Here is a 17,124-nt window from a genome sequence, read left to right as displayed (position 1 = left end):
AACAATGAGACAATTGCAAAGTGACATCAGCAGAACCACAAAAAGTGCTCGCACATGGGAGCTTGCCTGTTTTGGCTAATCCTAGAACCAGCATGTGAACGAGCACAGGTTAGCCTGCTGAATGATGACAGACACATGGCCGTCACCTTTGTTGCCCTAGCCAACCACCTCCCAGAAACAGAGCCAACTAGATGACCAGTAGTTGACCACAGTTGTATGACTGAACCTAGTCAAAAACCACCCAGATGAGCCCACCCAAATTGCCAGCCAACAAATGGCAAGCTAAACAATTAAACAGCTGTCATGTTAAGCCAGTAAACTTGTGGTGCATGGACATATGCATAACATAACAAAGGACAATGTTCTCATTCCTGATCAGCAAACCACGGCACTCAGACCAAATCCAGTCTACCCCCTTGTTTTTGTACGGCCTACAAGCTATAAACAGTTTCTGTATTTGTAAACAGTTGAGGAAAAAATCAAAAGAAGAATAATATTTTGTGAAATTTAAAACATATATGAAATTCAGATTTTAGTGTTCATAAATAAATGTTATTTGAACATAGCCACACCCACTGGTTTACATCTATGGCTGCTTTTGCACTTCAGCAACAAAGATAGATAGTATCTTGCCTGCAAAACCTGATATATTTACTATCTGGTCCTTTACAGAAAGAGTCTGATGATCTCCCTTCTAGCTATGGTTCCGTTGTTTACATGTGGTCAAAAACAGCACAGCCAAAGTTTGGCAGGAAGAGGGAAAGAGGGTGTGCCATGTCTTGGTAGCCCAGGCACAAGGTTCAGGCCACCATCCACACCCCCCTGAAACTGCCCATATACTAACTCTGAAATTTTATCAGAAGAGCAAAGGTGTACAACCAATGACCAAGGACTCTCCAGCAGTGACCAAAAAGGTATGGAGAAGGAAGCAAGGCACAAATGACCTAAGAGTCTGTGTAAGGATTTTGTGTTCGGGCTGTGACTAGCTCTTTCCCCCTCCTTAAATATTGTAGCTGAAGCAACACAAGTATTAGCAGAACTCCAGCTTTAGCAATTCAACACAGCTACCTACTGCAGGGAGGGAGTCTAAGTTCCATCAAAACAAGCAAACAACTAAGGTTTCTAATCCCATTGAAAGTATTCCACAAGCATAGGCACAGTCAAAGAGAAGACAGCCAACTAGAAACAAATGACTGACAACTTTTAAGGCCTTCATTTCGTTTGTTGTTGTTGTTGTTGTTGTTTGAGACAGAGTTTCGCTCTTATTGTCCAGGCTGGAGTACAATGGTGTGATCTCGGCTCACTGCAACCTTCGGCTCACCGCAACCTCCGCCTCCCAGGTTCAAGTGATTCTCCTGCCTCAGCTTCCCTTGTAGCTGGGACTACAGGCACACGCCACCACGCCCGGCTAATTTTTGTATTTTTAGTAGAGACAGGGTTTCACCATGTTGACCAAGATGGTCTTGATCTCTTGACCTTGTGATCCAGCCACCTGGGCCTCCCAAAGTGCTGGGATTACAGGTGTGAGCCACCACGCTCAGCCTCATTAGTTTCATAGTAGTGTCTTTGCTTATGCATTTTCCCACGTGTTCTCCCTTTTCTCTAACTCTCCCTTTTGATTGCCCTTAGAAAACAAAACTGATAGAAACTCATTAAACTTGAGTTTGACTAGCTACGAAGAAGAAAGGGAGCAGGATATTTACCACCAGGTGCACTATGTCCCATTGTATTCACCCTGTTCTCTAACAATTCACTGTTATAGATATGGGAATAAGAGCCAACAGAAAGGACAGGTAGATATAAAATGAGAGAAAGAAAAAAGAGGACGATGAGAAAGAAAGGATGAAAACTGAAAAGCAGAATCCTATTCCAGCCTATTTACACAGGATCAGAAATAGTAGAGAGGAATTTCAGCTACCAAAAGGAGGACAGAAGGTCAGATGCGGTGACTCACGCCTGTAATCCCAGCACTTTGTGAGGCCAAGGCGGGCATATCCCCTGAGGTCAGACCAGCCTGGCCAACATGGTGAAACCTTGTCTCTACGAAAAACACAAAAAATAAGCTGGGCATGGTGGCGTGTGCCTGTAGTCCCAGCTACTTGGGAGACTGAGGCAGGAGAATTGCTTGAACCAGGGAGGTGGAGGTTGCAGTGAGCCAAGATGGCGCCACTGCACTCCAGCCTGGGCGACAGAGTGAGACTCTGTCTGAAAAAAAAAAAAAAGGAAGACAGAAATGTCATTCTCTGTATTCCCAGTTTCAGAGGATGCCTCAGATCTGAGTACAGAAAGGGTGGCAACAAATTAAGACCAAAGTCACCAGGAATTTTAAAGCGCGTTGGGCACTTACATAGCTGCAATATCTTCTAAGTTGATAGAGAACAGCTGGAAAAAGAGAGTGACAAGCTTCTGATGGAAGTTGCCACAACATATGCCTTATTTTATTTTTATTATTTATTTATTTATTTATTTTTATTTTCAGTTTAGTTTTTGAGACGGAGTCCCACTCTGCCATGCAGGCTGGGGTACGGCATGATCATGGCTCACTGCAGCCTCGATCTCCTGGGCTCCAGCAGCTTCCTGCTTCAGCCTCCCACGTAGCTAGGACTACAGGTGTACACCACTGCACCCAGATGTATTTTTTATTTTTATTTTTGTAGAGACTGAGTCTCACTATGTTGACTAGGCTGCTATCAAACTTGCAGATTCAGGTGATTCTCCCACCTCAGCCTCTCAAAGTGCTGGGATTATAGGCATGAGCCACCGTGCCTGGCTTATTTTAAGTTAAAGCTGTTTGGTGATTTCCAACAACAGATCAAGGTGGGATAGTGGAAGCACTCAGCCTGGGCACTTGAGACACATGAGTCGCAAATATCAAAACAATAGAAGTGCATAAAAATAAGTCTGTTCTTTATGACCAGCATGTATGGAAAGCTCTAAATGACATCCACGATAAGATATTCTTTTCTACCAAAGCAACTCACCCAACCCAACCACATTCTGCCTCTTAGTACTCCGCTGCTTATTTTAACCAAAACTCTAAAAGATTTCTGCTCTTTCAAACCCCTTGACACTTTAAAGCCAGCTTCACACATACATTCAGAACCAAAAACAAATATAAACACTCTAAAAGCATTGAACAACTGAATTCTACATGAGGCTTTGTTGGGAGGCTAAAGGAGGAGTTACATAATGGACAACGTAACAAATCTTTTTTTTCTTTTAGGTACAATTCCCGTTTTCTTTTTCTCCAGAGGATAATTTTTCATCAGTCCTTAAGGACTGAGCTCATTACATGGGCTTTGGCGGGGGTCATGGGGCAGCACCCGCAGGTCTAAACTGGGGTGAAGGTGTTTGGTCCTTGCAGGCTTCACAAGCTCGATTCCTGACTACCTTGCTGTGAATGGCACAACTCACAGGGCAACGTAACTTCCCATACAGCTTGGGAAGCACTTCGCTGTTGAAGATGCTCACTTTAGAAATGTCCCTGACAACTGTGGCCTCTACTATGTTTCGAATGACAAACTTTTTAATAGCATTGGGCATGCATTGGGCACAATTTGTGCAGCAAATAGGCTGCACATGGCCATGGCCCTTTGGGGCACCACCATTGTTCTTTCTTTTCTTTGTCATCTTGGAGGTGAGGACCTGAGGGAGGGAATCTTTTAACAAACCCTTTCTCCTCTATGCCTCATCTCCTTTCTCCTTTTTTAAAATCCCTCAGGTTCTCTTCCCTTATCCTGTCACATGAATCTTTTTCCTTTTTTCTCCTCAGACTCTGATCCCCCCCTTAGTGTCTCTGTCCCTTTCTTCTTTGAAGAAATGTCCCAAATTTGTACCTTCACCCGCTAGGCCCCTCCACAAACAAATGTAATAAAAATGTTCCTGGGATTATATGCCATTCTTAGAGTGTCTTAAAAGGCCAGGGTGGAGGGAGGGCGTTTGTAAATAATTAAAAATAATTTAACACGTCCAGTTGATAAAATGATAAAAATGTGAGCAACTACATTGTCAGATATGTATTGGGTGAGCTATAGCACGCATTTAAATATATTATAGAAAATCACCAAAGGACTAAAGTGTGAACAGAAAGTATTTTCTTTTTTCCTTTTTTTTTTTTTTTTTTGAGACGGAGTCGCCCAGGCTGGAGTGCAGTGGCACGATCTCTGCTCACTGCAAACTCCGCCTCCCGGGTTCACGCCATTCTCCTGCCTCAGCCTCCTGAGTAGCTGGGACTACAGGCACCCGCCACCATGCCCGGCTAATTTTTTTTTGTATTTTTAGTAGAGACGGGGTTTCACCTTGTTAGCCAGGATGGTTTCGATCTCCTGACCTCATGATCCACCCGCCTCGGCCTCCCAAAGTGCTGGGATTACAGGCGTGAGCCACTGCGCCCGGCTGAATGGAAAATATTTTCTAAAGGCCTTTCCTTTTATTTATATTACACCTTCTACTATGAAAATAACACATATTTCATCTACGTTGGCTTAGCATTTGTGGTGTCCAATCTTGTAACATCTATAATATCAAGGGAAAATTCCTGATAAATTAAAAGAAGGTTTGCATTTTGAGACTATATAGCCACCTCAAGTGCTTACCACAGAGCATGTTTTTCTATAGTATTCTTCTTTATACAAGTTGCTTATCGTGAAATTCTCCAATAGGAAAATGGAATAGGAGCCTTAAATTGTTTCAGTACAATTCAGCAAGGTTTCAATGCACTTACTGAAATGCACTTTTGCCTACAAGCACGTGCCCCTGTTTAATGATGCACTCACCACACACCGTACAGGTGAGAAGTGCTTGTACTAAAATGTTCCCTCTCTGCTTTCCCAGAGAGCAAGAATGAGAAAAATAGTGGGTTCCCTTCCTGAAAGCTAAAATGACCAGGAATCTCTGCTGGATGAAGTTTAGTTTCTCCTTGCTAATGTTTCTCACAGCACCAGGCCAAAAAAAAAAAAAATATGAAAAAGTACAATTTTTTAAAAAGTAATTTTGTCAGGATGGTTTACTTTCAAGATAGAGAGCTAAATGTCAATTCCAGAATATAAAAGAAAAAGATAATCTATTAAGAAACGTGCTATCCTTTGCAGTATATGCTAACTAGAATTCTCATAAGGCACCATATATGTATAATTATGTTATTTTAGAGTAGACTAACAATATCAACTACAAGTGATCTGCCAAAAGATTGATCTAAGCCAGGACCCCATTCTCTCATCCAAGAAAGGCCTGAAACACTATGTTCCTGCTCTATAGCCCTGTCACCAATGGGCAATCAGAAATACATTATTTCCCACACAATGACAAACATGGAATATACTCTAAAAGGTCCTTGAGCCAGGCACAGTGGTTCACGCCTGTAATCTCAGCACTTTGGGAGACCAAGGCAGGAGGATGGCTTGAATTTGAGAGTTCAAAACCAGCCTGGGCAACACGGTGAAACTGTCTCTACAAAAAAATTAAAAATCAGCCTGGTATTGTGGTACATGCCTGTAGTAGTTCCAGCTACTCAGGTGGCTGAGGCAAGAAGATCACTTGAGCTTGGGATGTTGAGGCTGCAGTGAGCTATGACTGCACCACTCTACTCAGGCCTGGGCAACAGAGTGAGACCCTGTCTCAAAAAAAAAAAAAAAAAAAATTCTTGATATTCTAGAATGTTGGTCTCCCAAGTTTTTAGACAAAACACTCCATCAGTAAAAAATGTCCAAGTATGAACTGCAAGTAGTTGTAAATTTATTCATTTTAAAATCATAGGCCAGGTGCAGTGGCTCATGCCTGTAATCCCAACAACTCGGGAGGCCAAGGCAGATGGATCACCTGAGGTCAGGAGTTCAAGACCAGCCTGACGGACATGAAGAAATCCCGTCTCTACTAAGAATACAAAAATTAGCCAGGCATGGTGGCACATGCCTGTAATCCCAGCTACTCAGGAGGCTGAGACAGGAGAATCGCTTGAACCCAGGAGGCGGAAGTTGCGGTGAGCCAAGATAGCGCCATTGCACTCCAGCCTGGGCAACAAGAGTGAAACTCTGTCTCAAAAAATAAATAGGCCGGGAGCGGTGGCTCACGCCTGTAATCCCAGCACTTTGGGAGGCCGAGGCGGGTGGATCACGAGGTCAGGAGATCGAGACCATCCTGGCTAACACGGTGAAACCCCGTCTCTACTAAAAATACAAAAAATTACCCGGGCGTGATGGCGGGCGCCTGTAGTCCCAGCTACTCCGGAGGCTGAGGCAGGAGAATGGCGTGAGCCCGGGAGGCGGAGCTTGCAGCGAGCGGAGATCGCAACACTGCACTCTAGCCTGGCTGACAGAGCGAGACTCCGTCTCAAATAAATAAATAAATAATAAAATTATACACATGTGCTATCATATTAGTTATATCTAAGATAAAAAAGAAAATTTACCAAATAAAATAATAAAGCATACAGTATTTTATTAGGTGATAGTATTTTAAAAAACACTACTTTCGGCTAGGCGCTGTGGCTCACGCCTGTAATCCCAGCACTTTGGGAGGCCGAGGTGGGTGGATTGCCTGAGGTCAGAAGTTTGAGACCAGCCTGGCCAACATGATGAAACTTCATCTCTAATAAAAACACAAAAATTAGCCAGGCTTGGTGACGGGCACCTGTAATCCCAGCTACTTGGGAGGCTGAGGTAGGAGAATCGCTTGAACCAGGGAGGCGGAGGTTGCAGTGAGCCGAGATCGCACCACTGCACTCCAGCCTGAGTGACAGAGCGAGACTTCGTCTCGAAAAATAAAAAATAAGAAAAGCTCTCATTAAAAATACAACGTTAATTAAATTAATACAATAATATGTTTGAATATTTTCACCAATTTTGGTTTAACAACTTGTGACAGGATTTGAAGGTCTGCTTCTAAGTTCAGTTTCTTTTGCTATGATTTTTTAATGATAGGTGAAAAAGATTTCTTTTTTTTTTTTTTTTTGAGACAGGGTCTTGCCCAGACTAGAATGCAGTGGCACAATCACGGCTCGCTACAGCCTCAACCTCCGGGCTCAAGCCGTCCTGCTACCTCAGCCTCCCAAGTAGCTCAGACCACAGGTGTGTGCCCTGATGCAGGGCTAATTTTTAAATTTTTTCATAGAGACAGGGTCTCCCTATATTGCCTAGGCTGGTCTCAAACTCCTGGGCTCATGGGATCCTCCCACTTCAGCCTCCCAAAGTGTTGAGATTACAGGTGTGAGCCACCTGCCCAACCATGATGCTCGTATTTTAATCCCTCACCCAAATATGATGATTTTTGGTGAAATTCAGCCAATAAATTTCCATTTTCTCTAATGTCCAATCATTGTTGCAGGCTAATCATAAATGTGTTCAAACACACAAAAATTCCTAACTCGGAAGATATGAAAAAATATTTTTAAGTTCTGGTTCAAAATTTTTGAAGTGTGCCAAAATAAGCAACTGCTTATGTAACACATCATTTTCTGCAAAATCATATAACAATGGAAACATTTCCCATCATTTATTTTTAAATGCTCCTTAACAAAAAAAGAAAAAAAAAGAAACTCTCACTTACTGTGAAAACTGCTGCTATTTTGTGGGTACAAAGGAAGTGAGCAAGTATGTGTGTGTACGTGCCGATGTTAATTTTCTACTAGGTAGCATTCTATTCACAGTTACGTATTACAGAAAGGTCAGCCTACTTGGAAACTCGTGTTTTGTAAAAGCAATGTGAACTATTTGTCTTTAAATTTGACAATTCCAAATGTTTTGTCTCAAAGTAACCACTGAACTGTAAGTAAGGCATAAGAGATTTTCATGGTCAACCCCCCATCTCATGACTAAACACTGGGAAGATTCTATAATATAATATATTCTATAGTGTAATCCATAGATTCACTTAGGATAGACACACGTAAGCTAGGTCGCTCCTAAAGGAATGAAAGGAGAGAATGTCCACTCCTCTTTAGGTTAGACGGTCCCTTCTATTTGAAGGATAACATGCCCAAAAAATCACATGAGCACCTAATGTACAGGATATCAATCATAGTCAAGCATAATTTCTTTGTAATTTTTTTAGACCAAAGAAATACAGAAACAGAAATTCTAATATTTTCTTCATACTTGACAATAAATTTCTTGGATAATCCCTGGGAGTACTTCAGAGTAATGGTCCTGAGTGTGGTTCTGAAAATACTACCTGGCATTGAATTACTCCAGGACCTTGTTAAACTAGCAGATTCCCAAGCCTCATCCAAACCTATTGAGTAAGAATCTCTGCAAGAGGTGCTAAGATCTCAGCATTAGTAACAAGCAGGTCATGTCAGTTATTTACCACTGCATAAACAACCATTCCAAAATGTAATGGCTCAAAATAATGACCGGTTTTTTTTCTTGCAATTCTGTGGATTGGCTGGACTTGTGCTCCATGGTGATATCAGCTGACTTCACTTAGATGGCTGCATTCTGCTGGGAGCTCTACTGGACTGAATTATCCAAGAGGCTCTCTCTTATGGCACTTGGTGCTGACCATCAATGGGGCACCAAAGTCCTCTTCCATGGGGAATCTCTCTCTCTCCTCTAGTCCCTCCCCATTCAGTAGTCTACTCTGTGCTTTTTCACGTGGAAGCTGATTTCCAAGATCATAGACATGAAAATTGCCAGGTCTCGGCCGGGCGCGGTGGCTCACGCCTGTAATCCCAGCACTTTGGGAGGCCGAGGCAGGCGGATCACGAGGTCAGGAGATCGAGAACATCCTGGCTAACACGGTGAAACCCCGTCTCTACTAAACATACAAAAAATTAGCCGGGCGCCTGTAGTCCCAGCTACTCGGGAGGCTGAGGCAAGAGAATGGCATGAACCCGGGAGACGGAGGTTGCAGTGAGTCAAGATCGCGTCACTGCACTCCAGCCTGGGCGACAAAGCGAGACTCTGTCTCAAAAAAAAGAAAAGAAAATTGCCAGGTCTCTTCAGAGCTAGTCTCAGAACTGACTCAGAGACTCTTCTGCTGCTTTCCGTTGATCAAAGCAAGTCATGTGACCTGACCAGATTCAAGGAAAGGGAAACAAGACTCTACCTTTTGATGGAAGGGGCACCATGAATGTACAGGGTTAGGAAGAGCTGTTGGTAGCCATCATTGGTGACTAGTACTACACAGATGATAAAATTTGAGAACAGCTATTTTAAAGTAATAAATCCAATAAAGACTGTTGAATTTAACATAAGAGGGCAGTTTTTTAGTATTCTTAATGAGTTTTTGCATCAAACTGTTACTAATAAAACAACCCTAGACTGAAATATATGTACACACAATGTAGAATACTCTAGAAAAGTGGTTTCTTTCTCATAATGCTGAATTGTATTATAGTAATTACTCTTTTAGTTTGTTAATCTTTCATTCCTAAGACATTGGTTTCATCTTTGCGAAATATAAAATTGCAAATAAATAAGAGTATTTGGATTTAAAAAGTGTTAATGAAAGAAAAATATCAAAACTCTTTCAATATCATGATTTTATCTTAATCAAACCAGCCACATGTATTGAGGAAGCTGGCAGGAGCTGCTCTCAGTGTAAGACCCTACCATTTAAGGCCTTCTACCTATCATGAGATTAATCCCTTTGGTTGGTTTGTTTTGGTTTTTTGGGTTTTTTAGAACAAGAACAAAAAGGACCATAGAGAACTTTCCAAATCAATGAGAGTTAACCCAGCTTTCAAATGCAGGAAATATTGGCTGTAAGGATATCATGCAGTTGCCGGGCGCGGTGGCTCACGCTTGTAATCCTAGCACTTTGGGAGGCCGAGGCGGGCGAATCACGAGGTCAGGAGATCGAGACCACGGTGAAACCCCGTTTCTACTAAAAATACAAAAAATTAGCCCGTCGTGCTGGCGGGCGCCTGTAGTCCCAGCTACTCGGAGAGGCTGAGGCAGGAGAATGGCTAGAACCCCGGAGGCGGAGCTTGCAGTGAGCCGAGATTGCGCCATTGCACTCCAGCCTGGGTGACAGAGCGAGACTCCGTCTCAAAAAAAAAAAAAGGATATCATGTAGTTTCCATCAGAGATCTTGAGACCCGCGGCTTAAAGGAATGTATTATTTTTCTAAATCCTGAATTTGAATCATGTAGTTACAAAGAGCAGTGTTAAGGGCTGAGCATGGCTGACTGTCCAGCATCTGCTTTTAATTCAGCTTTGCTGCACTCTGCTTGTCACGACTAAATTTTATAGGAAGGAATTAAATGCTTTAGATCAGAGGTCAAAAGCTAAAGACCCACAGGCCAGATACAATGACAGATGTATTTAATTTGGCCTGGATGTTTTTTAAAAATCGAAATTAGTTGTCAGCATTAAAGAAAAAAAAAACAATACTTCAAACTTCCCAAAAAATAAAATCAGGAACACTTAATACTGAATTTGCATTCCCCTATGACATCACAGGACTAAAGTTGATTACGAACTGGCCCCTGAAGATAGGTCATGCGCTTTCCAGTGAACCATACTCCTCACTCTTCTCTGTTGTCTTCCTCTAGAATTACACCATTTACATTCTCTACATGACGTTTGGAAGTACTAGATTTTTAGTTTTTTTGCAGCCAAAGCACTACTTAGACATTCAGGGATTTGAAAAGTGACTAAAAGATTCATTTGCAAATATTTATAAATATCACAGGTCTACTCTATTTCAGGCCAGACTTCCCTGATATATATCCTAGCACATATTTTGATATACCTTGCCTGCACTGCAAATTGAAACCCATTTTTATTTCTTTTTAAAGAAATAAAGTCATTTTTAAAAGCTGTCATATATTATGAAGAATAATAGAATTTCTAAGAAAAAAATCAAACTAATGAAATTTTTTATGTAGAATCATATTTTGGGTTTGTTTTCCCAGTTGAAGAGAAAAAGCGGGTGGGGAAAAATACTCTGAAATAACACAAAGAGCAAAATATTGATGCAGCAAAATTTGTTAAATTTTTTTCTATCACATAGCTATCCTACTTAAGGGCCATGATCATCATCACAAAATCTAAAAACACAGGAATTTGTCCACTTCTTGATATAGCACTGCTGTTAATATAATCTCTGTGCTTACTAAAACTGTCCTACCAATAAACAATTAATATTTTTATGTAAAAGATAGTAAGAGTGCCAAAAGAGAACTCAAACTGGGGTAACCAGAAGACACGTGGATGCAAATTCTAGCTCTACCAGTTATTCTCAGCAGATTTTGGGCAAGTCAACTTACCTCCATATACCAGTGACATGATACAGCTGAGACTCAATATTTAACATCCAATTAATTCTTATCTTTTAAGATTTTAAAATTTATTATTCTAAGAAACTTTCTCCCAATCTGACTTGCGTGTGACTCTCTGAGTTTTACCATAACACCTTTAAGGAACTGAATTTAGTTACTGATCTACTTCGACTTCCTCAAAAGAGAACTCCCCATGTAAGTTAGTGTTTGTATTAGAATGGGGCACAATATTTTAAAGATATGGCATTGGGGAGCACAGCACTGGCATAAAATAAAATAACATTAAGCTCTAATATGAGATTTGAAAAACAGTCTGGGCAGAGGGTCCAGTGAATCTTAGCAGGAATAACCAGTCTTCAGCATTATCAGCTTAGTGCTGACTGAAGAGTCATTTGGCTACGTGTGATTTTTACACATCTGTCAACTAAATCAGAGCTCCAAATGAAAAATCTGCCACATAGAAACATTATGGGGATTTGTGAGTCCCCCTGGAGAATGTTGGGTCCATAAACCAATGAATAGATTACTATGACACATAAATAGAATATTTTCATCTGTGACAGACATAATCTCGCCCTGGTACTCTTTGTGTCATGTTGCAGAAAACTATACCCACTGTCCTCAGACCTGCTTTAGACGCCCATGCTAAAAGATGAGTGACAACATTAAATATGGAAAACATCGGCAGGGCGCGGTGGCTCACGCCTGTAATCCCAGCACTTTGGGAGCCGAGGCAGGCGGATCACGAGGTCAGGAGATCGAGACCATCCTGGCTAACACGGTGAAACTCCGTCTCTACTAAAAATACAAAAAATTAGCCGGACGTGTTGGCGGGCGCCTGCAGTCCCAGCTACTCGGGAGGCTGAGGCAGGAGAATGGCGTGAACCCGGGAGGCGGAGCTTGCGGTGAGCTGAGATCGCGCTCCAGCCCGGGTGACAGAGCAAGACTCCGTCTCTAAAAATAAATAAATAAATTAAATAAAACATCTAAGGTTAAAGAACGGAACCACCTTTGGGAAGACCTAAATGCAATCTCTGTCAGTACCACTAACTGTGGCCTCTGAGTTAGCCCACTAACTCTAGTCCTAATATAAGTACATTACAAATCACTTCAACGGTCAAGACCTCATTCATAGTCGAGTAAACCTTTGCCATAGTAGGTTTTACTAGCACAAAAACAGGCTCACTGTGTTTGTAACTTACCTAAAGTCACATAGGTGATAAAGGTGTCCCTGAATCCAAATTCACATATTCTTTCTATTGAGACAGGCAGGTGGGAAGGGCTCCCTGGCAAAACTCCAACCGGCCAGTGCACTGAGAGGAGTGCGCACTGGGATGGAGCCACAGAAGTTCGCGCGTTTGCAGCGGGAGGAGCCTGGCCCCTCCTCTTCCTGGGTGGAACCTGGGATTCAATCTGTGAGGCGGGAAGCCCAGTGGCTGGAAGCACACTCTTGCTTTGCTAAGAGTCTCTGTTTCCCCTTTTCTTCCATTTCACCGAATAAACTCTGCCCTCCTCTCGCTTCGGATTGTCTGTGAGCCTGATTTTTCGTGGCCATGTGATAAGGAACCCTGTCTTTAGCTGAACTAAGGAAAAAGTCCCACAACACTATTATGCCATAAAATGTCTTTAATCTAAAAAATTAGCATATAGCAAGTCCTTATTGAGTCATGAATTTCATTTATTTATTCAAAAAATATGTTTAAAACTTGAATGAGTCAAAACATGGGTATATAAAAAAGAGGAATTTACATGTCTCTAGAAGAAAAAGAAGAGATTGCAAAGGTAATATTTAGTGTCCTTTTGAAAGTACGTTCGTGCCAGGCACTACAGAAGTCTTCCTGAAGGTGGTAGTACAAGCAAAGCATGCACTCCAAGCTTTGGGAACAATTTTTAGAAAAATTTTTGAGGTCTTTATAAAAATTGTCAAGGAACTGTTACCATAATGACAGCAACATATACAAATGTCTGGAACCCTATCACATATTTTAAATCTATTTTTTGATATAGATCTATTTGGAAATATGTCACCCTTTCAAGAAGTATATAATTTTGAGATTGAATAAAATCAGGCTGTCTCCATGTTTACTTGAATTAACGAGATGTTTGATGTTGTCCACCTTCTCCCTTGTTGTCCAAACCCCAGTCAGTGCTCTGACTTGAAAGCCAAGTTCTCTGTGTCTATAACCGAAGAGAAAAGCTCATCACCCTGGTTAAACAAAGTTCACTGCAGCCACAGCCTTCTGAAATGCCACACTGCCTCCATCAGTGTTCTTTCTTGTGTTCTCTTTGTGAAGAGTGTGTTTGGAGTTACTGAAGTTTTTGGTCATCAGTGAATGATGATATCTCTTTAGAAAGTTTCTGTAAGGGTACCCAGGGCTCCCTGAAGATGTGTAAAGTCTCTGCACAAGTTTGAGCATTCTTAAGGAGCAGATTACTAGTATTTTGTATTTTTACATTTGTACAATGAGAAAACTTTCTATAGATTTGATATTCTTTCCTGGAAATACTTCCACAAGAAAACAGTATACGGAAAACCCATTTTTAAGGCAAGTTTATGTTTTTACATTAAACAACAATTGAAAATAAAATATTTCCATTGGAATATGGGGATCTTGACTTTAGTCCGTTTGTCAATTTAACAATTAATGACAGAGCTTAGCAATGACATATAGCTAACAGCAAAGTACTTGTGGCAGTACCCTTATCTTCCCCCTTCTCTCATGCTAAAGAATAAAACAACATATTTCCCAAGTTAGTGGTCCCAATTTGGGGCCAATTTTATTTTCAAATACTTACAGAATTGCAAGAAGTTGCCAAAATAATACAAAGAAGTCCCATGTGTATTTCACCCATTTTCACCTTCAAAGATAACATCTTACATAACTAATACAATATCAAGACCAAGAAAATGATGTTGGTACAAGTATAGTCTTATTCAGATTTCACCAATGTTGACAGGTACTTGTGTGTATGTGCACATGTGTGTGATTCAGACAATTTTATTACATGTAGATGTGATAAGGGTACAGATCTGTTTCATTACCACAAAGATCCCTAATAGTTCTATTTTATAGTTATACCCATCCGTCTCCCTCCCAGAGACCATCTCTATCCTCTGTCAACAACTACTCTGTTCTCCATCTCTATAATTTTGTTATTTGGAGAATGTTATAGAAATAGAATAATACAGTATGTTACCTTCTGTTTATAACCTTTTTTTCACTTAGCATAATTGCCTTGAGATCCATCCAACTTGTTACATGTGTAATAATAGTTGATTCCTTTTTGTTGCTGAGTAGTATTCTATAGTATGGATGCAACACAGTTTGATCATTCATTCACCCATGGAAGGGCATCTGGGTTGTTTCTAATCTTTGGCTATTACAAATAAAGCTGCTATAAACATTTGCATATACATTTTTGTGTCCATAAGTTTTCTTTTCTTTGGGTTGAATGCTCAGGAGTATCATTGCTGGGTTGTATGGTGAAACGTGATTAGATTTTTAAGAAATAGCCAAACTATTTTCAAGTGGTTGTACCATTTTGCATTCCCACCAGTAATGTATAAGGGATCCAATTTCTCTGCATCCTTGCCAGCATTTGGTGTTATCACTTCTTTTTAAAAAAATTTTAGTCATGGATTGTTTTACTACTGAGTTTTGGTTTTTTTTTTTGGTTGGGTTTTTTTTTGTTTTTTTGTTTTTTTTTTTGAGACGCAGTCTTGCTCTGTTGCCCAGGCTGGAGTGCAGTGGCACTATCTCGGTTCACTACAAGCTCGGCCTCCCGGGTTCACGCCATTCTCCTGCCTCAGCCTCCCCAGAAGCTGGCTGGGACTACAGGCGCCCGCCACCGCGCCGGCTAATTTGTTGTATTTTTAGTAGAGACGGGGTTTCACCATGTTAGCCAGGATGGTCTCGATCTCCTGACCTCGTGATCCACCCGCCTTGGCTTCCCACAGTGCTGGGATTACAGGCATGAGCCACTGTGCCAGGCCTACTACTGAGTTTTGAGAGTTCTTTATCATCTATATGGTTTGGAAGTGGTTGACAAATGTTTTCCTTAAATCTGTAGCTTGTATTTTCGTCTTCTTACTAGCATCTTTCATTGAGCAAAAGTTTTTAGCATTGAAGAAGCCAATTTATTTGTTTTCTTTTATAGAATTATAATATTGGTGTCATGTCTAAGAATTCTTCACCTAGCCCAAGGTTCTGAAGATTTTCTCCTATGTTTTCTTCTAAACATTTATACCATACACCATATCTCATGGACTAATGCTTTTACCCTAATTCATATCCCATATACTTAAGGTCTCATTAGAAACAAATGACACCCTCCAACAGATAATTAGATAAAGCTTAATAAAGCGACCATTTACAAAGGTGCAGGAAGAGAAAAGAGAAACCAAGAAGGGTGAAGCACCCTAGGGGTAGCAAAGTAGGGCACTATTACCACTCCTAGGCCTGACTGGGCAAGAGGGAGAGGAGGTACCAGGGAGCTGTAGCTGCAGAAGTCCTCACAGCAGGAGCTGTGGCCTGCCTAGCAATCCACCGGGGAGGAGCCAGGAGAATACAAAGCTAAACTTCCCTCTCTTCCTTCCTATCAATTGGCACCAGAGAACACAACAGCTTGTTTACATACTTCAAACAAGACACAGTATCAAGAAAAGTTGGATTTTAAGAAAGGTACCAGAATTCCTACATTTACATTCTTAAAGTACAAATGTCAATAAAAAGAAAAAAATAAAAGAGAGAAAGAGGAAAAGGGAAAATCAGAAATTCCAATGTCAGCTTATCTGATCATACCAATGCTGCATTTGAAATAAAACATGTAAAATACAAGAAATGCTTACTCTAATAGCAAAGCAAGAATTTCAAGCCTTGCTGAAGGTACTAACTATCCACTCTGTTTTTCTTTCTTCCAAAGGCAAGTGATCCTGATCAGGGAGGTGTAATGGCATTGCCTTCTCCAGCCTTCCAGGACTTTCTGGATTGTCAAGCAGTAATTAACTTGGTTGGGGGTGGGGGGTAGGCAGAGAAAGCTGGGAAGGAAAGAGAGCCAGTAGATGGCAGATGGTTGTCATTTAGGCATTTTTGTCCATGTGGAACAGGATCCTTGCCAAGGGCAGGCCTTCAGTTCCCAGGCTGGAGAGAAGGAGGGTGTTAGAAAACAAGCAGTGGCATAGTCCTAAAAACTAGGACTAATAGAGGAGAGCAAAATGGTGACCTGAGATCTCTGCAGAGTCTCAAGGTCATTTGGGAGCAAAGGATTCCAGATCCCCGATTTCAGGACCTGCTGCAAGATTCTGTCTCCTGATTTGCATAGGGACCTGCAAAACCCAGGGCTGGGCTGCTGACCACCATCTGAAGGGAAATCTGAGGCTCTTAACATATTTGATTAAGTTTAGTTTGGTCAGGAAAATGGGTGGCTTGAACATACATGATTCAGTGTGGCAGCTGAGGAAAGCAAAGACGGGGTGTTGGCCCAGAGCTTTAAAAGGTTACTATGGATGGAAATGTTTTGTTGTTGTTGTTGTTGTTTTGGGGACGGAGTCTCACTCTGTTGGTGAGGCTGGAGTGCAGTGGCACGATCTCGGCTCACTGCAACCTCTGCCTCCTGGGTTCAAGTGATTCTCCTGCCTCAGCCTCCCGAGTAGCTGGGACTAGAGGCATGCACCACCACGTCTGTCTAATTTTTGCATTTTTAGTAGAGACAAGGTTTCATCACGTTGGCCAGGCTGGTCTCAAACTCCTGACCTCAGGTGATCCACCCACCTCAGTCTCCCAAAGTGCTGGGATTACTGGCATGAGCAACCGTGCCTGTGAGTGTTTTTTATTCATTCAGTAAACAAATATTTATCAAATTTGTTCAAAGAGCCAGGTCCTGTGTTGAATCCATGGGACACA

At 41.4% G+C, this 17,124-nt stretch overlaps 1 protein-coding gene across 1 annotated transcript; it reads right to left on the bottom strand.

Moving 5' to 3' along the window:
* Positions 1-3,309: 3,309 nt before the first annotated feature.
* On the bottom strand, positions 3,310-3,630 carry LOC115837337 (putative 40S ribosomal protein S26-like 1). The gene has a single exon (XM_030823087.1). It carries the CDS (start codon positions 3,628-3,630, stop codon positions 3,310-3,312), a length of 321 nt encoding a protein of 106 aa, XP_030678947.1.
* Between the last annotated feature and the right edge of the window lie 13,494 nt (positions 3,631-17,124).

The sequence above is a fragment of the Nomascus leucogenys genome, chromosome 11 (genome assembly GCF_006542625.1).
Source record: "Nomascus leucogenys isolate Asia chromosome 11, Asia_NLE_v1, whole genome shotgun sequence".
Classification (NCBI taxonomy): domain Eukaryota; kingdom Metazoa; phylum Chordata; class Mammalia; order Primates; family Hylobatidae; genus Nomascus; species Nomascus leucogenys.
Note: the sequence above shows the minus strand (reverse complement) of the source record. Positions and strands in the feature narration are given on the sequence as shown.